This window comes from Nomascus leucogenys, chromosome 5, assembly GCF_006542625.1.
Source record: "Nomascus leucogenys isolate Asia chromosome 5, Asia_NLE_v1, whole genome shotgun sequence".
In the NCBI taxonomy this organism is placed as follows: Eukaryota; Metazoa; Chordata; class Mammalia; order Primates; family Hylobatidae; genus Nomascus; species Nomascus leucogenys.
In genome coordinates, this window is record NC_044385.1 from 68,132,958 (window position 1) to 68,159,949 (window position 26,992).

Genomic DNA, 26,992 nt, shown 5'->3' on the forward strand with positions numbered 1-26,992 from the left:
TTTTATGGCTGCATAGTATTCCATGGTGTATATGTGCCACATTTTCTTAATCCAGTCTATCGTTGTTGGACATTTGGGTTGGTTCCAAGTCTTTGCTATTGTGAATAGTGCCGCAATAGACATACGTGTGCATGTGTCTTTATAGCAGCATGATTTATAGTCCTTTGGGTATATACCCAGTAATGGGATGGCTGGGTCAAATGGTATTTCTAGTTCTAGATCCCTGAGGAATCGCCACACTGACTTCCACAATGGTTGAACTAGTTTACAGTCCCACCAACAGTGTAAAAGTGTTCCTGTTTCTCCACATCCTCTCCAGCACCTGTTGTTTCCTGACTTTTTAATGATGGCCATTCTGACTGGTGTGAGATGGTATCTCATTGTGGTTTTGATTTGCATTTCTCTGATGGCCAGTGATGATGAGCATTTTCTCATGTGTTTTTTGGCTGCATAAATGTCTTCTTTTGAGAAGTGTCTGTTCATGTCCTTCGCCCACTTTTTGATGGGGTTGTTTGTTTTTTTCTTGTAAATTTGTTTGAGTTCATTGTAGATTCTGGATATTAGCCCTTTGTCAGATGAGTAGGTTGCAAAAATTTTCTCCCATTCTGTAGGTTGCCTGTTCACGCTGATGGTAGTTTCTTTTGCTGTGCAGAAGCTCTTTAATTTAATTAGATCCCATTTGTCAATTTTGGCTTTTGTTGCCATTGCTTTTGGTGTTTTAGACATGAAGTCCTTGCCCATGTCTATGTCCTGAATTGTATTGCCTAGGTTTTCTTCTAGGGTTTTTATGGTTTTAGGCCTAACATGTAAGTCTTTAATCCATCTTGAATTAATTTTTGTATAAGGTGTAAGGAAGGGATCCAGTTTCAGCTTTCTACATATAGCTAGCCAGTTTTCCCAGCACCACTTATTAAATAGGGAATCCTTTCCCCATTGCTTGTTTTTGTCAGGTTCGTCAAAGATCAGATAGTTGTAGATATGCAGCATTATTTCTGAAAAAAAGAGAATTTCAGACCAATATCCTTGATGAACATTGATGCAAAAATCCTCAATAAAATACTGGCAAACCGAATCCAGCAGCATATCAAAAAGCTTATACACCATGATCAAGTGGGCTTCATCCCTGGGATGCAAGGCTGGTTCAACATATGCAAATCAATAAATGTAATCCAGCATATAAACAGAACCAAAGACAAAAACCACATGATTATCTCAATAGATGCAGAAAAGGCCTTTGACAAAATTCAACAACCCTTCCTGCTAAAAACTCTCAGTAAATTAGGTATTGATGGGATGTATCTCAAAATAATAAGAGCTATCTATGACAAACCCATAGCCAATATCATACTGAATGGGCAAAAACTGGAAGCATTCCCTTTGAAAACTGGCACAAGACAGGGATGCCCTCTCTCACCACTCCTATTCAACATAGTGCTGGAAGTTCTGGCCAGAGCAATCAGGCAGGAGAAGGAAATAAAGGGTATTCAATTAGGAAAAGAGGAAGTCAAATTGTCCCTGTTTGCAGATGACATGATTGTATATCTAGAAAACCCCATTGTCTCAGCCCAAAATCTCCCTAAGCTGATTAGCAACTTCAGCAAAGTCTCAAGATACAAAATCAATGTACAAAAATCACAAGCATTCTTGTACACCAATCACAGACAAACAGAGAGCCAAATCATGAGTGAACTCCCATTCACAATTGCTTCAAAGAGAATAAAATACCTAGGAATCCAACTTACAAGGGACGTGAAGGACCTCTTCAAGGAGAACTACAAACCACTGCTCAATGAAATAAAAGAGGATACAAACAAATGGAAGAACATTCCACGCTCATGGGTTGGAAGAATCAATATTGTGAAAATGGCCATACTGCTCAAGGTAATTTATAGATTCAATGCCATCCCCATCAAGCTACCAAAGACTTTCTTCACAGAATTGGAAAAAACTACTTTAAAGTTCATGTGGAACCAAAAAAGAGCCCGCATCGCCAAGTCAATCCTAAGCCAAAAGAACAAAGCTGGAGGCATCACGCTACCTAACTTCAAACTATACTACAAGGCTACAGTAACCAAAACAGCATGGTACTGGTACCACAACAGAGACATAGATCAATGGAACAGAACAGAGCCCTCAGTTAAGGTTTCAATTAAGCTTTTGTTCACAAAAATGTATTTACTTCAAGAAAGCATAGTTCAGAACAAAAAAGAAATTAATTGTTATCATAATCTAGGGTAATATTATTTTTAAAAATCTAAAACTATTAGCAATCTTTCTTATATGACAGGCTAAATATTGTATTTGACTTTTTAAAAACTCCATAGGGATGAAAACCCACATTCTTTGAGATAAAACTAGAAATATACAGATCAAAATGTAATGGTTCACCATCTATGGGCCACAAAAAGCAAAGTCTTGACAACATAGGACAACAACAAACACTGCAGCTCCACTTTCATTCACCTCAGGTGTACTGTGGTCTGCTGTGCATTGAATCTCTTCAAAGGAATTCAGAATAAGCTATGCAGAGAGATCAAAAACAGAAGCCAAATACACAAGGTTTCCTTTCCATCTACTCTAATGGCATTACTGTGACCACAAAGTTGAAAACGTAGGGATAGATGGAAAAAAGATAATACCATTTAATGATCTCTTGAAACTCTGGTCAATGCTGCAACTTTTCTCCACAGTCAAATGCATACAGGTATATGTATAGAGCAGAGACCTCAATTTAAGAATCTCTGCTACTAATGAATGATAGAAATAGAAAATCATCAATTTCACAAACACCATAGTAGTAACTGTTGTAGTCAAGAATCCAAAATAGATGTTAAAATTAGTGGGTAAGTATATGATGAGAAACAGGATATTTGTATACACTCAAATATCTCCTCACAAAATATTTTAAAATGACAAAGTGAAAAATAATACAACACTGGAGAAATCTAGCAGAAACCACCTTAATTAACCAAGTGATCAAAGTCAATGTGACCAGTAATGAGCTATATCAATCTCACATACCAGACTTCTAACATGATACCCTGAGATGGGCACAACATCACTTTTATATTATTCTTGCTAAAAACACATCATTTCAATCAAATCATAAGGAAACATCAGACAAATCTAAATTGAGCAACATTTTGCAAAATAATTGGCCATGAGGAGGTAAAAGGAGATGGCTGCTGCAGGGACTTGGTTGGGGACAGTGTGGGAGATAGCAGTCTTTTTTTTTTTTTTTTTTTTTTAATGATTCAAAAACTTGAGCATGTTTAAATGATGAAGAGGAGCTAGTAGAGGAATACAGAAAAGAGAATGTATAATTATTGAAATAAAACTAAAAGAGTTGCTACTAGATGTTGGAGACAGTTTGGTCTATTTACTGAGTGGGAACATGGTAGAGCCTACAAGTTTATAACTGATACATATCAGGTGCTTCCAAGTATACTATTTAATTTAACCCTATGACAGTCCTCTGAGGTACACAATATTTTACCCAATTTACTGGAAGAGAGGTTATATAATTTGAAAATTGCATGGCTAAAATTTTAGTCTGTCCTTAAATTGAGAGAAAATGAGTAGATGAAGAACTAAAAAAAGTCAGTAAATAATCACATCTAGAGGTTATTAGTCATCTCAGAGAGTCTGGTTTTACTAGGCATAGGAATTTGCTGTGTTATCTATGCAGAGAAACGAAACTAAACACACATAAAACATCTCTACACACACAAAATACTCAGTTCAACATAGAGCATACATGGTCATACGGCAGTGCAATCAACCTCAAAGTCTTCTAGAGATAACCACAATGACATTTCCCCAAATCAACACTGTTTTTCAAATCATCATCAACTCAGCAATGAAACTAACCACCTGCCTAAAAATATCTGAAAAGAGAGGCAGTTAACAGAAAAGGCTCATTAGTCTTTTAAATCAACCTAACCCACTAATTGTGCTATTATCCTCATGTGACTTAATTAAGAACTGTGATACTTCCTGTTTGCTAAATTGTTTTCAAGATATAACAAACTTCTGTTTAAGCCTCTCTTTTCATTTGTTTTACTTGTAAATTCTTTTTTTTTTTTTTTTTTTTTTTTTAGTTTTTCTTACAAAAACATTTACCAAAGCTCTTTCTTTCTCCTAAAAAATCTTAATGTAAGAAAAACCAATTAGGCAAAGATCCAGTTTCTGACAGTGGCTTCTAAATGTCTCCAACTTTCTCTTAATAATCCATTAGACAAATTGCCAGGAAAATTCTGTAAAAGAAGAGCAATTAGGAGTGAGTTTAATTTAGGAATAGAAAGAACCATGACTAGATAGGCAGATCAATAAAACAGAATTTAAGAAGGCATGCTAGTCTCTCTAGAAATGTAATGTATGAACAAGAAACTCTTGTAAATAAAAGAGGTTAGAGATTTGATATAACCCTCTTGTACTGTTGGAAAAAAAATTTTTTGCTATTATTACATGTATTACCTTTCCTATATAAGGAAACTAGTTAATAAAAATGATTAAACATTTTAAAATATAAGAAAAGTACACTTCAAATTAGTAGAAATTAGGAATTCGGAAAAGAAATCCAAATGAATTTAAAAATTTAATGATAAAAGTAAAATCATGTAATTACTGGATAATCATATAAGTGACTTTTTGAAAATAATCTTGAATTGGGGAAAATCTTTCCAATAACTCAAAGGCAGATACCATTAAGAAAAAGATTAATAGGTATGACTACATTCAAATTTGTCTATACAGCAAAAATATCTCAAACTAAAAGACTGAAAACTTGGAAGATGTTTGTAACATATACAATAAAGACCACATAAATATCTTTAGTATAAATTAAATTTTTATAGATTATTAAGAAAATTAACAATACCCCTATAAAATGCAAATTAGCACCACAAAAATATATATTCAACGTCACTGGTTATTAGAGAGCTAAAGGTAAAACATGATATTTTTAGACTTTCAAATTGGCAAGGATTAAAAAAGAATGATAATATCCAGTGTCAGTAAGGTTAAGACGAAACCAGAACTCTCATTCATGGTTGGTCGGAGTGCAAAATGATAAGCTTATGGAGAGTAATTTAGAAAGATATATAAAAATGTAAATGGCCATGTTATTAACCCAGAAATTCTACTTCAATAAATTTATCTAAAGGAAATGATAAGATTAGTGTACAATGATGTGTATTACCCAGTCATCAAAACAGTGTTTTGTAATTACAAATGAACCAAAAAAACCCCAAATGCCAATCTGTGGAGGACTGGCAAAAAATTATGGTAATACAATATGATGGACTTCTACGCAGATATTAAAAATAATGATATAGCTCCATCTTTACCTGTGAAAAGGTCCACAATATGTTGTTTACTCAAAAAGCTATAACTCCCTTTCCAGGACTAAGCGAATAAGGAAAGAGAATAAGAGGACAAATATTGAGAATATACAAGGAACTCAATTCAATTGCAAAAAAAAAAGATAAGATTTAAAAATGGGTAAAGGATCTGAATAGACATTTCTCAAAAGAAGACGTACAGATGGCCAGTAAGGAAATGCCCAACATCACTAATCACCAGAGAAATGCAATGAAAACCACAATGAGACCTCTCTCACCCCAGTTAGAATGGCTATTGCGAAAAAGAGAAAAAGTAACGGATGTCGATGAGGATGTGGAGAAAAGAGAAGTTCTACACACTGTTGATGGAAATGTAAATTAGTACAGCCATTATAAAAAACAATATGGAGGTTCTTCAAAAGTTTAAAAGTGGAGCTATCATATGATCCAGCAATATATGGACTGAATACATGTATTAAAGTATCACTGCACATCCTGTGAAAATAGACTGTTGTCAACTAAAAAGAAAAATAAATGAAAAAATGAAAAATCTTCCCAACCTTTTTTCTGATTAATTCAATATAAATTATTTCTTAATTTTACACACTAAATGGCAATAAGAATGGATATTTTATAGTGCAACTGAATCCAGAGGCAAGAATATTATAAGGGGATTGCAAATGTGTAAGGGTGGTATAATTTTTAGAAAACAAATAAAAAGACAAAAATGAATCACCCAAGATTTAAAAATTTTCTCCCTATTTGCCCTTTGGTTACATAGTTGTAGACCCAGAACATATGAAAATTAAACTTTAAAAATATAAATAAGAATACTAGCTAAAAGGAGAAAATCTTGAGAAGATGCTCTTTGGTAACAAAATCTGAAATGCTCAATTTTCAGAACTAATACTAGTTAGTTACTATTTCAGTATCACTTTGCTTCCTGGTTCTTCTTTAAAATAGCCTATAAAATCATTAAAATACTTAATCAGTACTATCAAAAAGTACTATCAAAATTTATAAATATGACTACATTTGTAAAGAATAAATTTTAAAAATAAGCAACTGAATAGAACAAATGGCAAGTCCATTAAGTAACACAGCAACAACGTACTGTGCCATACCATATATCTCAGACTCAACTGGAGAGAAAAAAGTAAATGTTACAAGTTTTCTGCCCAACAGAGGCCCAAGCATCTTAACCTCCTTACATCAATACCCACTTTGCCTCATTTGCATAGCATGTAAATGTGGGGGTACAATCTCGAAGTATTCTTGTTCTTTCATACCTACGTTTCATCTCCCCAGCGGATTCTTAGCTCTACGAAGGATGAGAACCCTGTCTTTTATGGCATACTAGTACAAAACTGGCTCACAGCAGGCTATTAGCATTTATGGAATAAACATGCAACCACTCAGTTAAAAGATGCTGTTATGTAAGGTTAGGAAGAATTTTTGTAGGAAGGATGATAGTTATCTATGCCTACACTTGTTATGAAAACAGAATAGAACAAGTTTAACTATCAGCATGAGAGATTTAGGCTAGATAGTTGGAAGATTTTTCTATACAGGTTGTAACATAAAATAATTGTAGTATAATTTTTTTGAAATCTTTTTTAAAAAGGAGCAATACACGTATTTTTTTAATGTGGAATGACTAGTTGTAATCATTCCTCAAAGTAGAAATTAGGCCATCTATAAGGAGCTCTCCTTGTCCTTCAAGCTACAGAACTTCCAGAGACCTAATTTTCTCAAATAGAATTCAGAAAAAAATGCAGCAGGATCCTTCTGGCCCAGCCATCTCCTATCACAGCTTTAACCACTCAACACATGGACATGAAAGATTTCAAGATAAAAGTAGGTGTGTGACCTAAAATCAAAAAGTATCTAAGTCCCTGTTCTAGATTTGCTTCTGATTTGATATAAGACCTTAGGCAAACAATTAATCTGGATGTCTTTGTCCTCATTTACAAAATAAGAATATCCTCAAGGGGTATTATACAGTGTACCAGTTTAAGAGTCAAAGCAGTACTGCAAAAAAAATTTAAAGTAATTGAACCTACTAAAATATAAACTATTATTAATGTAGTCATTATTTAATAAAAATAGAGTCCATAAAGCTTCAAATTTACTCAAAATAGCTACGGTGTAAAAGTACTGAGGAAGCTAAAGAAAAATTTTTTAAATTACATTTCAAGTTCTTCATTTTAACATATCAGAATAGAATCGGATTGATTTTTGGTTGCTCTACCATTTACTTATTATAGGTGACTTAGATTACTCACTGAGCCTCTATTTCTCTCTAAAACTAGGCTCATTTCGGTGCTTACCTCATAGACTGTGTTGCAGATTAAATCAGATAACTTTGGGCACACAGTAAACCTTAAAAAACAATTAGTTGCTGTTACTGTTATGAATACAATCATCATTTTCACTGTCATCATGATCATCATTTTTTTTTTTTTTTTACAAGCAGAGTCTCACTTTGTTACCCAGGCTGGATAGCAATGACTCAATCATAGCTCACTGTAACCTTGAACTCCTGGCCTCAAGTGATCCACACACCTGGCCTCCTCACGTATTGGAATTACAGGCATGAGCCACTGCACTCAGCTCATCATCACTTTTTTAGAGAAGTAGCATAATATGGTAAAAGAACCTGAGCTTTGTAATTGGACAGAGCCTGGTTCAAATTTTACCTCTGCTATTTATCAGTTGTACAACCATCACCTTCTAAGCCCCTGTTACTTAATCTGTAAGATGGAAAAGTCATCTTCCTCCTAAGGATGTTCTGAGAATTAAATGCAACAATACAAAGCACCTAGCACAACGTAGGTCTCCCAATAAAAGTTTCCTTTTCATCTCTCTCTTTTTTTTTTTCAAAACAAATTACATGCATCTGTCAAACAGTTAACATGATACAAGTAGGCCAGTCGCAGTGGCTCATACCTGTTACCCCAGCACGTTGGGAGGCCGAGGTAGGCGGATCACCCGAGGTCAGTTCGAAACCAGCCTGGCCAACATGGCAAAACCACGTCTCCATGAAAAAATACAAAAATTACCCAAATGTGGTGGTGCGCACCTGTAGTCCCAGCTACTCGGGAGGCTGAGGCACGAGAATTGCTTGCACCCAGGAGGCAGAGGTTGCAGTGAGCCGAGATCATGCCACTGCACTCCAGCCTGGGTGACAGAACAAGACTCCATCTCAAAAAAAAAATATATATATATATATATAGATAGATAGATATACATATATATCTATATATATATGCAAATAGAAAAGAGTTGTTCTGAGTACGATAGCAACATAACAAGGAGCAAACACTTGAGTTCTAACACAGAGGCCACAGTAAACAGAGAGAGATCTTCCCCGACTGTCCAAGTGCAAATTAGGATGTATTTTTAAGCAATGATGTGGTTATTTGTACTAATGAAAAGTGAGAAAGAACCTGAATGACCAACAATACAAAAAGGTAGAAAAAATAGGAATGTTACATAAATAACAGCATACCTATCTGAAGAAATATTGTACGGATACTAAAAATCATATCTTTGAGTAACATCTAATGTCCAAAGGAGATGCTAGTGATAAAATGCCAGTTTTTAAAAAACACTATAAACTTCATATACATGGTATACCATTTTTGTAAAAATTATACATTATACATTATAAACAGATATACACATAGACAGAAAGAAATACAGAAAAATATTCATACTGCCGGTCTTGAAGAGGAATACAGCAAGTAATTTTTCAATTCTTTCCTATGCTTTTTAGTATTTACTCTATTATGCTATCCTTCTTTACTGTTTGGTTTCCCCAACTAAAACATAAGCTCTATAACAACAGAGATTTTTGGTTTATTTGTTCGCTGCATCTGGATAGTGCCTTGCACATATCAATCATTCAATACATATTTGTTAATACAAATATATATATGCATTTATACCTATCAAATGAGCATTTATGACTTGCATAATCAGAAAAAATAAACTTTACTTTGAAAACAATATAAATTCCCTATTACATATTATCATTAACCTAATTCTCACCTTCAAAGGTAGCAGTTGAGTTTAACCTCTTGCTTTATCATCAGTCATCCTTAGTCTTAGGTGGGAATTAGTGAAGAGCTTAATGGCCATGACCAACAACTCAGGATTTGGGAGTTTCCAGCTGATATGTCAATTTGTAATAACCTGGATATCAGTCATAGGTGCATACAATGGGAACGATACTGAAAATCCCAACCTTTCTCCCAATACCCACCAGAGAGCCACAGGTACTTTTTCACCTATATTGGGACATCAAGTTACAGGGATCACCTAACAGTGAATAAAAATACTGCCCGTCCCTTCAGCCCAAACATCAAATTCAATGGTTAAGAATACTGAATAAATAAAAATGAATTTTTAAATAAAATAAATGTAAAGGCCTTTCAGTGTAACAAATATATGTCTAGCTGGTAGTCAACTGGCAAATTCATCTATCTAGAATTCAAATGGAAATTATCCATTGTGATGACTCAAAATAGATGTCAAAAAGGCAAATATCCATAGTAAACCCACCTGGTGTTTTCATGAATAAATTAAGGCCAGAGCCTACTTATTCTTAATTTAGTTAAAATTGTAATAAGGTTGATTACCCAAAGAAGAAATCTACCATCACTATATGTGTCACTTATGTTCCAGAGTTTTTAGGTGCCTGAGATGAACAAGATAGATAGTTATATTCTAGCGGGGGAGGAGAGACAACAAACATGGGAACAGGGAAATAGGTAAGTTCAGAGAGTGCTAAGTGCTCTGGAGATTATATCATGTATGATGACAGCCTGGTGCGGCATGGTATATTTGGAAAGGGGGTAGGCATGGCCAGTGGCTACTTTAGCTAAGAAATTTATAACCTGAATTACAAGGAAGCAAGAATATAAAGTACAAAGAGAAACTCATACCAAGCAGAGGAAACACCAAGTACAAAGGAAGGCAACTGCAGCTGCAGCCTGTAAGGCAAGGAGTAAAAGGAAAGGTGGTAGACAAACATTCGATCCTATAGAGTGATGTAGGCCATATTATAGGGTTTGGATCTTACGGTGGGTATAATGGGACATTACTGCATGGCTTTAAGCAGCAAGGAACTGATAGGATCTGATTATGAACAGCACAGTAAGGAATACTAACTGCAAGGAAATAAGACAAAATAAAAATATGAAAATCAGATAAGACCTCAAAAAGTCATCTGAAGCAATTTAAAGAAAGGACTAACATTCCTGCACCTCAATCACGGGCTCTGAAGGTATCAGTGGGATTACAGCACAGTAAATCAGAATGAGTAGGATTCACCAACAAAACATAAGAGTATAAAATGCTGCCATGATAAGACACTTAAAATATTTTATAAACTTTATAAACTAAAATATATATCATCTAAAAATATTCTTTTTAGAATGGCCAAAGGACTGTATAACTTCAGAAAGCTTCATCTAAATAATTTACTATAATGGTCCAACAAATAAATCTTTAGATAATCGATAAATTTAGTTTCCTAAAACAACTTAATTTCTAAAAAGCTAAAGGGTTAAGCTCTCCTTAAAATAATAAACACATTTAAAAATCCATTTTCTCTTCCTTGCTATTTGCAAGTTATAAAATTCATTTTAAAAATATATTTTTAAATCCATACTCTACCAAACAAAGCCAGTTCTTTCACCATTATTTAAATATATTCCTGACTCCTCACCTCTACTTAGGCCATTGTTTCAGCTTCTATTCCCTTTACCCAGCTCCTTACTATTCCAGCTCACATCCCATCCCTCACTCTTATCTTCTCTGAGTATAGAAAAGCAGGCAAATTTTTTTAAAACCTTGTCAATTGGGGGTGATGTGGGGTTTACAGCACCCTTATGTGTAACTATCATGGGAGCAGAAATGTAAGCAATCACAAGCTGTATGCTTAAAAAAAATCCTGAATTTTAAATTTTATTATTTGTATTAACTGCAATATTCCAGATTTACTGTTTAGTAGCCTAAATCTTCCCATAAGTTTTAAATGTATTAAAATTTTAGGGATTACCAGACCATATATTCTAGAAAATTAACCCAATATGAAATTTAAAAAATTAAACACCCTTAATCAAATAACTCTATCCACTATTCCAAACAGCTTACAAAGAAGTTCAGTGGAAATGATCCTGTGAATTAATATCTACCCTTTCTAAAAGATAACCAACTGGAACAAGAAATTAGGACTTTCCTGTTACCTTTCTTACCACGTGAAAAATGCAGGTTGTTCATTCTAAAAATAAATATAAGCTTTTGAATATAAATATATTTTTATAATGTGGATATTATGTGAATCACTAGGTTTGGAATAAATACCATTAAATTGAGAGTCGAAGTCAACAAGATAGAAATATAAATTCAAATTCATATTTCAAAAGGCACTTATTGCTTGCTTCGGCAGCACATATACTAAAATTGGAATGATACAAAGAAGATTAGCATGACCCCTCCTCAAGGATGACATACAAATTCATAAAGCATTCCATTTTTTTTTAAGGGACTTCTTCACAAAGAAAACACAGCAGGGGTCTTAAAAATGTTTAAAATGATGAATATAAGAACCTCTTGGCTACAAGAGAGAATTTTCCACTACAAAACTGGAAAGTTAGATACAAAATTATTAGTAATGGTTGTTACCTATTACCATTTATAGGTAATGTACATGAGCACAAAGAGCTCTTCAAAAATTCCCTGGTAAAATTATACTATAGAATTATATCTGATAATTCTATTCTTTGTTTTAAAATTTGACTATAAATTACTTAAAATTTTTAATTTGCATTTTAATATAAGAACTTTGAATCTAAAAGACAAACACAAAAATGGTTATCTATACTACAGTGCAATAAAGAAACTAAATCATCTTCCCTCCCCAACCTTTTAATCTGGAACCATTCCTTAGCTGTTTTGACTTTTAGGACATTGAAAATTTTTTAGGAGTCCAAGTTGTCTTACAGAACATCACACATTCTAGATCAGTCTTGATTGTTAATGTTAAACATTTTTAGTAAGAGTACAACATTGGTAATGCTGTAGTACCCTTAGTAAACCTGTTGTAGTGCTCTTACCCTGTAGAGGTAAACCCTCATTGAATCACATCAGCATTCACATCATGATAATTCTGTTGTATGAGTTGGTTAATGGAGCCAATGCCAGATCTCATCATTGTAAAGGTACATTATTTTTTCCCATTTGTAATCAGAAGTAATCTATGAAGTGAACCTTTGGCATTATGTAAACAAAATGGGTTCCTTTAAAATTTGTTTATGTGCTTTGTCTGTGAAGGATTACTTTTTAATTATGGGAAATCTGAACTTCTCAGACATTCCCACTAGATGATGCTAAATTTTTTTGAAAGCCATCGTTTAAGGTAGTGTCGGCCAAATCTCTCCATTTTAAGTGCATTTTTTTCTTTTGTAATTAATAAGTAACATATGAGGCCATGTGAATATCCTATCCCTCGAAAACTTTCCACTCAGTGATTTTTTACAATTACAGTCTTTTAATTATAATGTAACAGTGTGCCCATGCTAAAGCTTCAAATTTAAAGAACTACAAAAGTCTCTTCCTTATCCCAGTCCAGACTCCAACTCACACTTCTGTAACATACTTTATGTACACTCTGATAACTGCTCCTTGTGCATCCTTCTGGAAGTTTTCAATGTATAAACAAACATATATGCATTTCTTGTCTTCTTTTTACCACAGATGGGATCACAGTACATATATTGTCTTATAAATTTATTTTTTTCACTTAATTTATCCTGCACATCTTTCCTATCAGTACATACACATTCATCTCATTCTTTTTAATAACTAAAGAGTATTCTACTTACCATTATTTCATTAGTCTCTTTAAGTATACATCACTCTGTTCATTCACAGTTTTATACAGTTTCAAATAGTGTTACATTAAACATCCTTGTACATATAACTTTTCATGTTTTATGTGAATACACTTGAGTAAAAATTCTAGAAACATAACTGTTGGGTCCAAATGTATGTGTAATTTCTTTTCTTTTGATAAATATTGCCAAACTTTCTTTTTAAATTGCATTAATTTCTGCTGCCATCAACAGCAATGCTGTTTCCTCATCTCTTCTTCCTCATTAATACTGGACATTAGCAAATTCTTTAATCTTTGCCAATCTGAGAGGTAAAACAAAAATAGCAGCTGACAGTCTTTTAATTTTAATTTTTATTTTATTTTATTATTTTTTTAATTGTTATTTATTTATTTATTTATTTATTTATTTATTTATTTTTTTGAGACGGAGTCTTGCTCTGTCGCCCAGGCTGGAGTGCAGTGGCGCAATCTCGGCTCACTGAAAGCTCCGCCTCCCAGGTTCACGCCATTCTCCTGCCTCAGCCTCTCCGAGTAGCTGGGACTACAGGCGCCCGCCACCACGCCCGGCTAATTTTTTGTATTTTTAGCAGAGACGGGGTTTCACCGTGGTCTCGATCTTCTGACCTCGCGATCCGCCCGCCTCGGCCTCCCAAAGTGCTGGGAGTACAAGCGTGAGCCACCGCGCCTGGCCTAATTTTTATTTTTGTAAATAAGAAAGTCAAGCATCTTTTCATGAAATTATTGAATATTTGAAATATTTTCTCTATGAATTGCTTATTTATAGGCTCTATCCTTTTTCTATTAAATACTCCTAAAAACAATATTTTAAACAATGTATTTGAAGAAGTGTAAAACAAGTTTCATTATAACGTTCATAAAACATTATGTTAGTTGGTAGTCTGTACCTAAGATACTCTCCCACCAGAGAAAAAGCTATAGTTTCTGGAAGTGTATACTCTCACTACCTTTAATACCCCTTTACCCAAGTGACCTATAGATTGAAAATACTTTAATAAATATGCTAGAGAATTTCCTATATCAAATCTCCTTAATACATTTTTTAATAAATCAAATTTCTATAGGCAAGTAGTAGGAAACAATTTAAAATAATTAAATCAGCATATTGATCTTTAACATTTTAGAACCATTAATTTCATCTAGGATTTCTCATTTAGTACAAAACCAAGAAGACATTTCCAAGAACAGTGAAACTAAAAATCTAAATTAAATCTGTGTAGAGAGAGCACAGTACAACTATCTTTTACTGTTATATGAGCTACTCTCTTTCTACTTTAAAAATCAATCTTGTGTAGACCTGGAGTACACAGTCATGGGCTAGAGTGTGATAGAACTTGCCTGATCAATGTAAAAGGCTGTGCCTGCACGGATCTCTCGTCGCTGTTTGAGATCAGTTTCAGTGGTGTCCCTTGACAGGGCAATGTATTCAACCTCCCGTTTCGTCAGCTCCTGTAGAGAAGAGAATGAAATTATTCCAAAAATAAAATCAAATTTCCAGCATATGATTTGGAACTAGTTATCTGACAATGCCATTGCCATTGCCCATGAGAAGTGCATTGTTAAACCTAATTCTGGATTGAAACTTGTTGAATCTAAGTTTGAGAAAAAAGAAATAAATTGAACTTTAATCAAAATATCTATACATCTCCTCAGAGCTCTTCTTCTATGGCACTCAATCCTACTACTTAAGCAATAATAATCAAAATCCAGTTTTACAAACCTTAATTTTTCCTGTAGAATTATTTCCAAATATAATGAGCAATAATTTGACAGTATTACTATTTGGTTTGCCCACAAACTATAGCCATTTCTGTAAGTAATGTTTATCTTTTTTAAAGGGGTGATTTAGATTAATTCATTCCATGGATCAATGTTTGCCAAGTGTATATAGTATGTTAGGTACTTTACCAAATGTGAAAACAAAGTAAAAATACCAATAATCGGCTGGGCGCTGTGGCTCAAACCTGTAATCCCAGCACTTTGGGAGGCCGAAGTGGGCGGATCACTTGAGGTCAGAAGTTCGAGACCAGCCTGGCCAACGTGGTGAAACCCCGTCTCTACTAAAAATACAAAAATTAGGCAGGTATGGTGGTCCGTGCCTGTAGTCCCTGCTACTCGGGAGGCTGAGGCAGGAGAATCGCTTGAACCCAGGTGGTGGAGGTTGAGGTTGCAGTAAGCCAAGACCACACCATTGCACTCCAGCCTGGGCAACAAAGCAAGACTCCAACTCAAGGAAAAAAGAAAAAAAAAAACCAATAATCAGGTAAACAGAAGATAAACACACATGCATAGTTGTAGGAGAAGTAAAAGGAGGATTTAAAAAAGGAGAGGAAGAGGTGATGAAAAAGGAGGAGGAAAAGGAAGGAGGAGAAGGAGTAGAAGGAGCAGAAGGAGGAGGAAAAAAATAATCAAAAAAACATGAGATTTGAGGGGGAAACTATGCAGAATTCATCTGTTTCAAGATAATTTATCCATCCTTAAAAGTCTTTTGCCCCATAATCGTGTACAAAAAGTTTTTAACATTATCTTTGGTTTTACAATGTTGAAGTACAAACAGTGACATTCTCCAATCAAATAAGGCACACAATAAGTTTTTACTAAACATGAGGAACAAACTGAGTTACTGAAGTATAATGGAAAATGGGAATGAACATGCCATTAATGGCAAAAAGGGATACTGCCATACAGGGGGATTTTTTCTCCATCCTATCTCCATATGCTACTGATAAAAACATATTATTGTTGTAATTTAGGTCTTCTTTAATGTGCTTGTCCCCATGTTACATAACTTTATGTATGTAAAGGAGGAAAAAAAAGTTTTTTGTTTTTTTTTTTTTGAGATAGTCTCACTCTGTCACCCAGGCTGTTGTACAGTGGTGCGATCTCAGCTCACTGCAACCTCTGCTTTCCAGGTTCAAGCAATTCTTGTGCTTCAGCCTCCAGAGTGGCTGGGACTACAGGCATGTGCCACCAGGCCTGGCTAATTTTTGTATTTTTTAGTACAGACGGGATTTCACCATGTCGGCCAGACTGATCTCGAACTCCTGACCTCAAGTGATCTGCCCACCTCGGCCTCCCAAAGTGTTGGGATCACAGGCATGAGCCACCGCACCCAGCCTAAAACGAGGAAAAGTTTTTAAATAGAGAAAATACAGACTAGTGGCAAAGATGTGGTGATACCAAAGGATGTTTCCCTAAAAACAAATGAATTGGCTGAGAGAACACAATTTTGGAGTAAAGTAGCAATTTCTCTTGTTGGTAGGTATTTACTTCTTGCTTCTGGAACACATCATTAGTATCTTCATGTCTGCTTCATTCACTGGCTGGATGTGATCTCCCTCAATGAAAAACCCTGTCATTTACAATAGGCTTCCATTGGTTGACAAAGTTATATATGCCTCTTATTGTTAAACTGCACAGAGTTACACCCTGAACTGCTACATGATCATTATCCTCAGCTTCCTTTGCTCTTCATTGGCCATGACAAGCACCAAAGTCTCCTCAGGTGCTGATTCATGAAAGAGGCATGAGTACCTTCACAAACAGCCCCAGGAGCAGCAGATGGAGGAGGCAGCAGTGGTATGATTTTTTTGAACAAACTACAGAAGTCCTTTTACATGAGTTAAGTATAAAATAAACACAACTATGAAATTATTCCTATTTATTTTCTCATGGTTTACCATGCTTGCCCCAAATTTTCTGCCTTTAAAGATCTCATCCACTCTGGCTATCACTATATATAGGCTGTTATTCTTAGGGGCAATAGTACTCACTGCAAAGTGTGCAAGGAGGCTTAAGCTAGTATTAAGTTTTCTTATGTGTATCCACAGCCTATGGTTGCCTCAGCTCCATTCCACAATTTAAAGTTGAGTGTGTTGTTGGTTTCTTTTTTAAAGATACAGGTTTCACGCTTACAAACCTACGTTGCATTTTTGAACCAACAAGGCTTCTCATAATCTCTTAACCCCTCTCATTTCACATTCTCAATAAGCTTCAAAGCCTTGCCAAAAACAAAATCTCAGTGAGATATTGTGGTCTTTGAAATAAGCAAGGTAGCAAGTGCACATCTTAAAATTAAAAAGGCTTGGCCGGGCACGGTGGCTGTAATCCCAGCACTCTGGGAGGCTGAGGCAGACCGATCACAAGGTCAGGAGTTGGAGACCAGCCTGCCCAATATGGTGAAACCCATTTCTACAAACAACATGAAAAATTAGCCGGGTGTGGTGGCACGCATGAGTAGTCCCAGCTACTTGAGAAGCTGAGGCAGGAGAATCACTTGAACCCAGGAGGCAAAGGTTGCAGTGAGCCAAGATCAAGCCACTGCACTCCAGCCTGGGCGACAAAGCGGGACTCCATCTCAAAAAAAAAAAAAAGAAAAGGCTCTAGATCTGTAATTCTCAGTAGCTGACTCCGCATTCTTAGATAAAACACTTTTACCTTACATATTAATAACGTGAGGATGGCTCTACAGTGGCACGTTTTACCTCACAAACTAGTTCTAGGGATAAATAAAAGATAAATGAGCTAATGCGAGTTAGGCTCTGATTTATTCATGCATTTATTATTTCTGCCCCACATGATTTTTGAAGTACCAAAGAAGATTCACCATTGAAATAAAAGAGTGTACAAGGTAGATTTCAATAGCATTGAAATCAATCATTTCATAGCAAATAATACAAGGAATCTTTACATAAGGTTTTTCTCTTCATCCTAAAAAATGTCTTCAGAACACAGCTTCATCTGGTGGTATTCTTTCATTAATCATTAGGGTAATGCCTACTAATACTGACAAAATAGTGGAAAACATTTGTACATTTTCTTTTTTTTTTTGAGACGGAGTCTCACTTTGTCGCCCAGGCTGGAGTGCAGTGGCACGATCTTGGCTCACTGCAACTTCCACCTCCCAACTTCAAGCAATTCTCCTGCCTCAGCCTCCCAAGTAGCTGGGATTACAGGTGCCTAGCACCATACCCTGCTAATTTTTGTATTTTTAATAGAGCCGAGGTTTCACCATGTTGGCCAGGCTGGTCTCGAACTCCTGACCTCAGGTGATCCACCCACCTCGGCCTCCCAAAGTGCTGGGATTACAGGTGTGAGCCACTGTGCCTGGCCAAGACTTGTAAGTTTTCTTATTTGGGTTGAGATTTGAGCTTCAGTTCACTTAACAACAGTTTTCAAAAAACTGCAAATGTTTAAGTGGACAACATGTCAGAAAGGGGAAACATGGGATTTCAACTCTAGCTCTATTATTTACCAGCTGGATAAAGCTTGAGTGAGTTATTTAACCTCTGTGAACTTGTTTTCTCATCTATTTAAAGAAAAAACCAGGAGATATATAACACAGAAGAGATACTCTACAGACCTTAGGCTTCCTTTAAGGACTGCATAACTTCCAAAAGTCAAGGGAATTGTTTGACTTTTTAAAATGTGAGCCTGAGATAAGGGAATGTTCACTGAGCAGTATAATACCAAGTTTTGCTTTGTAATTTCAGACTTGCTGATTCTATCTGCCACTCATTGCCTGAATTTATATCTCTTTTCTACTGGAAGTGGGGGACTTTCTAGTTACAGTAAAAACTTGCTACAGCTATGAAAATTTGCTAAAGCTGTACATTTGACTCCCAAATAACTTATGCCAAACACTTTATAAACAAATCGCCCTTTGATGTCAGCATGTTTCAAATAATGACTAATTCTGATTTTTTTTATAAATTCTTAATCTTATTTTATTTCATCGCTTACAAAGTTAAGACCCTTAGAAATTGACAAGAATTAACTGCTGCTCACCAAGTACTGCATAGCAATAGAGCGTCGAAGAGGCCCAGGAGGTCCTATTAGAAAAACATCTTGCCCCAAAAGATCCTTCTGCATTATCCATCTTAGATGCTGAACTACAGATTGAGCCAGAGAGTCTGAAACTATAAAGAAAAAAAGAGAAAATGAAGTGCAAATTTAAGTAATACTTATAATATAAATCTCCAAGTAATGTGGACATATTTATATATATATAATGTATATAAAATATGTGTTTATCTGTGTATGTATTTATAAACATATGTATATAAATATATATAAACATATGCATATGTTTATCTGGACATAGATACGTGGTGAATTTTCACATAGTTTTACACTAAAACCATTATTGTCGATGCTAAAACAAGATTAAGTTTATAATATCATAAAGAATTACATATTCCTTACTTGAAATCTTTCCATAGCATTTGAATAATAATCTATAACTGTTCCTAAAGAAATAAAAGTGATTTCAAGGATGATTTGAGGAACTGATTTGATTAATCACAATTTTATAGTCCAATCTTTTTTTTCTAAAAGAGAGATATGATCAAATCATCCCAGATAGTTAATGATTATCATAGTCTTAAAAAATCTGAGAAAAGCATACTACAACTTAAGTTGGTAATGGGTTCTAAGATTATGGTTAGAAAACTTGATGTAGACTTAAAACTACTTCTTTAGAATTAACTATTTAAGTCTATTCTTCTATACCAAATTCTTTTGTGAATAGAAGACCACTCATAGGTGGGAATTGAACAATGAGAACTCATGGACACAGGAAGGGGAACATCACACTCCGGGGACTGTTGTGGGGTTGGGGGAGGGGGGAGGGACAGCATTAGGAGATATACCTAATGCTAAATGACGAGTTAATGGGTGCAGGAAATCAACATGGCACATGGATACATATGTAACAAACCTGCACATTGTGCACATGTACCCTAAAACCTAAAGTATAACAAAAAAAAAAAAAAAAAGACCACCCCATGCAATGCCCTTCCAGGTCTACTATTAAATCACCCCATCAATGTGCTCATCTTCTAACTCAGCATTTTCTAAAATGTTTAAATTAATACAATTAGTTTGTTTTTGCTCATATGTAAATCACCCAGTGAGTCCATTCCTGGGTATAAAAGAAAAACTTATAACCTTGTACATCAGGAGACACGTATAATACTCAGAGCAGAATTGTCCAAAATAAAACTGGAGACAGGACAATGAATAAATACACAGAATGAAATATTATACAGCAACAAAAACGGAATAAAAGATCCACACTTCCAATGATATGCTTAACCCTTAAAGGTATAATATTTAGTGAAAAAAATAAGAATAAATCACGTATAATACCATTTCAATAAATCTCAGTAAACTAGCAAATGAATTCTTTAGAAATAGATACATATGTGATAAAACAGTACTTGAAAAAGCAAAACAGCAAGGGAATGGTAAGTTGATGATAACTGGATACCTGGGGGTAAGGAGTGGCCATGGAATCAAAGAGATTCTTATGTATAGCTTCAAGGATATTGGTAATATTCTAGTTCTTAAATTAGATGTGGGTTACAGTGTTTGTTTTATTATGTTGCATTTTATACAGACAGACACAGACATCTGTATTACATAACGTCTTTTGTATGTAGTAAATATTCCATATGTGCTAAACTTTATTTAATCACCCCACTGAGGTCACGGATTAGTTCAAAGATCCAACTAAGAAAGCCTAGGACTAGGCCGGGCGCGGTGGCTCACGCTTGTAATCCCAGCACTTTGGGAGGCCGAGGCGGGCGGATCACGAGGTCAGGAGATCGAGACCACGGTGAAACCCCATCTCTACTAAAAATACAAAAAAATTAGCCGGGCGTGGTGGCGGGCGCCTGTAGTCCCAGCTACTCGGAGAGGCTGAGCCAGGAGAATGGCGTGAACCCGGGAGGCGGAGCTTGCAGTGAGCCAAGATTGCGCCACTGCACTCCAGCCCGGGCGACAGAGCGAGACTCCGTCTCAAAAAAAAAAAAAAGAAAGCCTAGGACTAAATATCTAGTGCTTCTAGTGCTTCTCCTCCTCTGACAGCACAATATTGTTAGGGTAGTCTCTCCTGTACTCCCCTGCCCCAAAGAAAGCAAACATTTAATCATTGGAAAAGATAATTTTCTGATTTTCATTATTCTGGTAGGAAGATCAAGGACAAGGTTTTGGGCAAATTGTTTGGTTTATCATGTCACTGGAGTCATACTAAAGCATATTATAATCTCCCCAAAACAAATGCCCATATGTCTGAGACTCATTACTCAAGTAGAACTGTTTGGTTTCTCTCTTGTTTTCACAAATCCTCTAAGACATGCATCCCTAGAGGGATAAAATCCCTAAGACATGCATCCCTAGAGGGATAAAATCCCTAAGACATGCATCCCTAGCGGGATAAAAGTTGGTTCCTGGAAGGGGGATTTGAAAAAAATGTTTAGATGTTACAATAGTTTGTGGTCCTCGGCCAGGCATGGTGGCTCACGCCTGTAATCCCAGCACTTTGGGAGGCCGAGGCAGGTGGATCACCTGAGGTCAGGAATTCAAGACCAGCCTGGCCAACATGGCGAAGCCTGTAGTCCCAGCTACTCAGGAGGCTGAGGCTTTAGAATCACTTGAACCTGGGAGGCGGAGGTTGCAGTGAGCTAAGATCATGCCACTGCACTCCAGCCTGGGCGACAAAGTGAGACTCCATCTCTAAAAGGACACAGTACATAAGCAGATATATAACATATCTATGGTATTCAAATTTCTTGGGGTTAGGAAGGAATAATTACAGGGAGAAAATATCCACAGGAGAGTAATAAAGAAAAATAGATTGAAAAATACTGCTCTAAGACCTATACTTTTTAGCAATCTATTAGGTAGTTTCATGATGCTAGCATGCAACTGGCCTGAGTCTAGAGAGTTAATCATATTTATAACTATCACATGCCCTTTTACCTATTTTCTTTTCTACTTGAAGCTTAAATCAATCTTTATAATATACAGTCTATTCTTTCTTGCTTCAAGACAAGTCAGCCTCCTTGCTGTTTAAGGATGAAACAAAATAAGAATTAAGATGCCTTAACTTCTTCATTAGTAAAACTACAAAATGTTCCCTATGCTGCAAATCTATTACCTCTTCCTACTCTGATATCAAACATATAATTAAAAACTTAAACACTTTGGGTTTGTTCTTTACATTTTCATAAATCTCAGCTTAATTTGGCCACAGGCATCCTCTATAGTACTCTCACAGTTTTGTGTTACTTTGTATTCAACTTTGGCAACGTGCCTGACCTTCCATTATCTGGACTTGATAATTTAAAATCCAAAATGTGTAAAGTTCTAGAAGTTAAAGCCAAGTTGGTTTCCTTAACTTCCTCCCACCTTTTATTATTTATAACTATTGGTAACTATTTATAATTACGGAGTCTCAATTTAGTTCTATACTTTCAAGTTCGTTTTGAATGTTTTGACCTTGGAATCATATTCATTTTCAAGATTTTTTAAAATCTAAGGTAGCAGTTCCTAATCAAATGTGAGGCCTGCCCTTCATAAATTGTCTGTATAATAAAGTGCTGATGTTTAGGAATAACTTATCTTTTCATTTTTTGAAGCAAACTGGAGCAGAATTGAGGTTATAGCCATAATAGAGCCATTTGTACACCAGTGTACTTTCTTAAGTAGAAGAGAAAAGCATGGAGTTATTTAAAGCTAGAGCCCTGGGAATTACGCATAATCCTGTTTATGCTCATGGGAGTGTCTTCCACTTTAGCATGATGCACATGTACTGAGAAACACCGCCTTAAGGCACATCTGACTAGTCTCAGTCCTTCCTTTATTCTTACCACTCAACAATGGTTCTCAACTGGTGACCATACTGCTACCATTCTAGGCCTGCCAGGAGGCATTTGGAAAATGTCTGGGAGTACTTTGGGTTGTTGTAAAGCTTTGGGAAATGAGAAATAATTTGGTACACCACTGATATTTTGTGATGGTAAATGCAATGACCAAGATGGTCTCATCCTGCCCAGTATGTCAATGGCACCATAGTTGAGAAATATTGTGTAGTCATTATTTTTTCTCAAGGCCTCTGTTGCCTGCACACCACTAATGAGTTTGTCACAATTAAGCCCAGAGAAAGAGTTTCTCTCTATTTCCTTTACCTTCTGAAAGATAAAACTTTTAGGGAGGAAATCAGTAGAGAATAAGTTCTACCTTTAGAGTAAGCCTGTAGGAGTTGTCAGGATATCTAAGGCTCTCATCATCACATTCCAATTTTACATAAGTTTCTTAATACATATAAGCTACTTCTGAATCCCATGGCTGGCCTTGTAGTCTATGGCATACCTTCACAAAGAACATATATTTTCCCTGCTTTTATTCTCCCCCAATAACAATACTAATAATGGTCACAATTTATTGCATTCCTATCAGGTACCAGGTAAACATACAAATGATTTTTCATATAGGATCTCATAACAATTCTAGAAAGCAGCAGACCTATTGTGTAAGGACACAGATTCAAGACAGATTGGCTGGGTTCAAATTCCAACTGTACTATTTACTAGCTATGTAACCTTAATCAAGTTATTTAATCTCTCTGCTCAGTTTCCTCATCTGTATAATGGATATAATTGTACTTACTTATAAAGTTGTTATGAGGATTATATTAAGCACTTAGAACAGTGTCTAATCATAGTAAATGCTGTGTTTGTTAAATACTCATTACTCCCATTTTACAATAAGAAAATCAAAATTAGAAATGTAGTATCATTTGTCTGTAGCTGGTAAGTCCATAAACCAAGATTTATACCTAAGTTGTTTAAGTCCAAAACTTGTATTTCAGTCATTATGTTCTACAGCACCTCCAAAAGCTTTTCAACAGGTGTCCAGCTTCAGGTGCAAGACTTTCCCTACAAGTGTGGACCTCTCAGGGCTACATCAAATTTAGCAGACTTGCTGTTCCAGCCATTAGTTCTACTTCTTTTTGGTGGTATCAATGATATGTTTTATTCCTTTTATTAAAATTTCAAAGTTATTTTGTAATGAATATTATGTTATCAGAGGATCTACTTCTCAAAGAAAATCCAACTTTCACTTATTCATGTTTTAGTATAGTGTATCTTACCAAAAAGCATTTCTATATTTAATTTGTCAGGAAATTGCATTAAACTACCGAAAGAAAGCATCATGCAGTGCTATGTGGTATCTGTGCTACATTTTACATTAATGCCTGAAACTAGCTGTATTTTTAGAATGGCCTCAAGAAAACATGAGTCATACTTAAAAGCATGCCAGAAATAGAAACAAGATTTAAGACTGTACATTATGAACATCGGCAAAACAAAGTGCCAAACTGCCATGCATAACCTAATATAAACATAGCACAGTACATGAGAGAAATCCCCAACTTCAATGTTTTCAGACACAAGATGCTACCTTCCAGGAGTCCACATAATAATAAACCGATGTCAAAATAATCCCAAAGAGCTTGATCCTATATTCTAAGATTCCTTTTCTATGTAAAGATAAAAACATTTAGTTCATATTGGCCTAAATCCCTGATTCAATTCCTAACCAGTATTTGTTTTCAAAAAATATGTACTATTTTTTGCCTGGCCGTATTCAAAGGCTTTAAAGTAATTTTATCATAGTTACCTAAATTACAATTTTCTCCCTTTATGAACTCAAATTTTCGTATATATAAAAGTTAAAATTAAAATTCTAGAAAATTAAGCGTAGGTCAGATTCTATTATAATAAATCCTTCAAAACTGTTGATGTTTTCTTAGTATCCCAAAAAGCAGCATAATATAATGGAGGAAAAAAAAAAAAGCCTTTGAAGCCAGACAGACCTATTGCGATTTTTCATCCTGTCTTTTATCCATGTCCTTAGACAAGCATTTTGACTCTTTCAGGTCTGTTTCCTTATTTTCTTTTTTAAATTTTTTTTATTATACTTTAAGTTCTGAGATACATGTGCAGAACATGCAGATTTGTAGTTTCCTTATTTTCAAAATAAAGATATAATACTTATTGAGTATGGTTTGTGAGGATTATAGGTAAAGCACCGTGCCCGGTCCCTCAGCCAATGAGAACCAGGTACGGGAGAATTATTCAAGTCTCATCTTCACCTGCAAACTCCTATCTCTGCTGTGTACCCTGGACACCAGGCTGTATAGTGTGGACTTGGTGGATATGAATAGGCTCCTGAGTTTACACTCAAATTACCTGCTGGGCCTAGAGACAAATCTGAAGAATAAGGGAGAAAGGAACCCAGTACTTACTACTTCCTCACTGGTAAAGCCTATGTTAGAGTACTTTCACTTGACGCTTCATTACCATTTCATTTCATCACCCCACAAAATAGCTCAGAATCTACATCTAGGCCCATAACACTCCCCTGAATTTGATTTTTCTACCACATCACAACGCAAGATTTCGAAAGAAGCATGACTAACCTCCTCACTGCAACTACGTGCTCATCTGCTAAACTTTCCCCTATTTACCATGTAACATTCTGTAGTTAGATATAGTGGACATGAAGGGTGAAAATATTTAGCACCAAAGTCCTCACTATTTACAACACGAACTAACTGAACTAAAAAATTAATTTATTCACACAGCTATATTTATTAAGGACCTACTATATGCTCAGCACCAAGAATACAAAGATGAATAAAATAAGGTTCTTTGAAGACATCAAAAGAAATAATACATATATAAAACATCAGCTTATGTAGCTTATATAAAGCCAATCATTTATAAAGTGGGCTGATGTTTCTGATCCAATATAGCTGTTATCAAAACTAAATCTACAGCATTGGCCAGCACAGTGCTCAGCACAGAGAAGATATTCAGCTTTTCTTAAAATTGGAAAAATTCATCAATATGTATTAAATAATTATACATATCCATATTCAATGACTAAGTGTCACGTTGTTCACTTTTTGTGTAAGGGTACAAAAATAAGAGTACACACGTATATTTGCTTGTGTTTGTATAGAAAAATGCAAGACAGATTCCCCTGAAACTAATACTGTGAGAATTAACATGAATGAGAATGGGGGTGAATATATAATTTCTCAATGTATATCTTTTTATATTGTTTTGATTTCTGAACCACAAAAATATATTAGCTCTGCAAAAAAGTTATTTTTTTAAAGTCATGCTTTAGAAAATATTTTACATAAGAAAATGTCCACAATATGGTGCTTTATGAAAACCGTCTGTACATACAAAAGTATGGTCTGTAAATAAAAAAAGGTAAGAAAACATTCTGTATATACAAAATAGTATATACAGTACATACTATTATTTTATTAAATGATACAAATATACATAGTCATTTTTTAAAACATTAGATACTTTTCACAAAGATTCAAGCCATACAAAGTGTGTTCTCTGACCAAAATTAAATTAAATTAGAAATTAGTAACAGAAAGATCTTTGGAAAATCTCCAAATATTTAGAGACTAAACAGCATAATTCTACATAGCACATGGGATCATTGCTAAGTGGTATCAGTAAGATGGCTGACTAGAAGTTCCTAGCACTCCTCCCCCATAAAAAAACCAAGCCAAACAAGTGAAAAAACTACATTTCCACCAAAATAAATAAAGGAGAGCCCTGGAGAACTGCAAAAGAGTAGGAGAAATCCTGTAGAGCACAGAAACCCAGGATGGCCACATAGAGAAGCAAAGGAAACTTTGCCTCTGCCAAGGATGATCTCAGCCCCTATTTGGGGATCAGCTTGGACCCAGGAGGTATTTCTCTCTGCAGGAAAAAGGTAAGCAGAAGGACACTACCAGCTCCCATCACTACTATGGATACCTGCAGTCTTTGCTACCAGAGATTCCTGCAGTCCTCACAGGCTCTGAGCCCAGCTGAGGGAGCTCCCCAGAGTACACACTCTGTGCTAC

General features: G+C 35.4%; 1 protein-coding gene and 1 non-coding gene across 5 annotated transcripts in view; one reads left to right on the plus strand and one right to left on the minus strand.

Moving 5' to 3' along the window:
* The window catches only part of VWA8 (von Willebrand factor A domain containing 8), a 424,992-nt gene that overhangs the window by 356,230 nt on the left and 41,770 nt on the right, over positions 1-26,992 (minus strand). For all 4 annotated transcript variants that reach the window (XR_004030158.1, XM_030813328.1, XM_030813329.1 and 1 more), the window contains 2 exons: positions 19,051-19,181; positions 14,602-14,712 (listed from right to left, as the gene is read on the minus strand). Coding sequence is in view for 3 of the 4 variants with exons in the window: in XM_030813328.1 (XP_030669188.1) it covers positions 14,602-14,712; positions 19,051-19,181 (242 nt within the window). In the remaining variant the exon portion in view is untranslated. The remainder of the gene's footprint in view (positions 1-14,601; positions 14,713-19,050; positions 19,182-26,992) is intronic.
* LOC115835251 lies at positions 11,784-11,890 on the plus strand. The gene has a single exon (XR_004030243.1). It is a non-coding gene; the product is annotated as a U6 spliceosomal RNA (small nuclear RNA).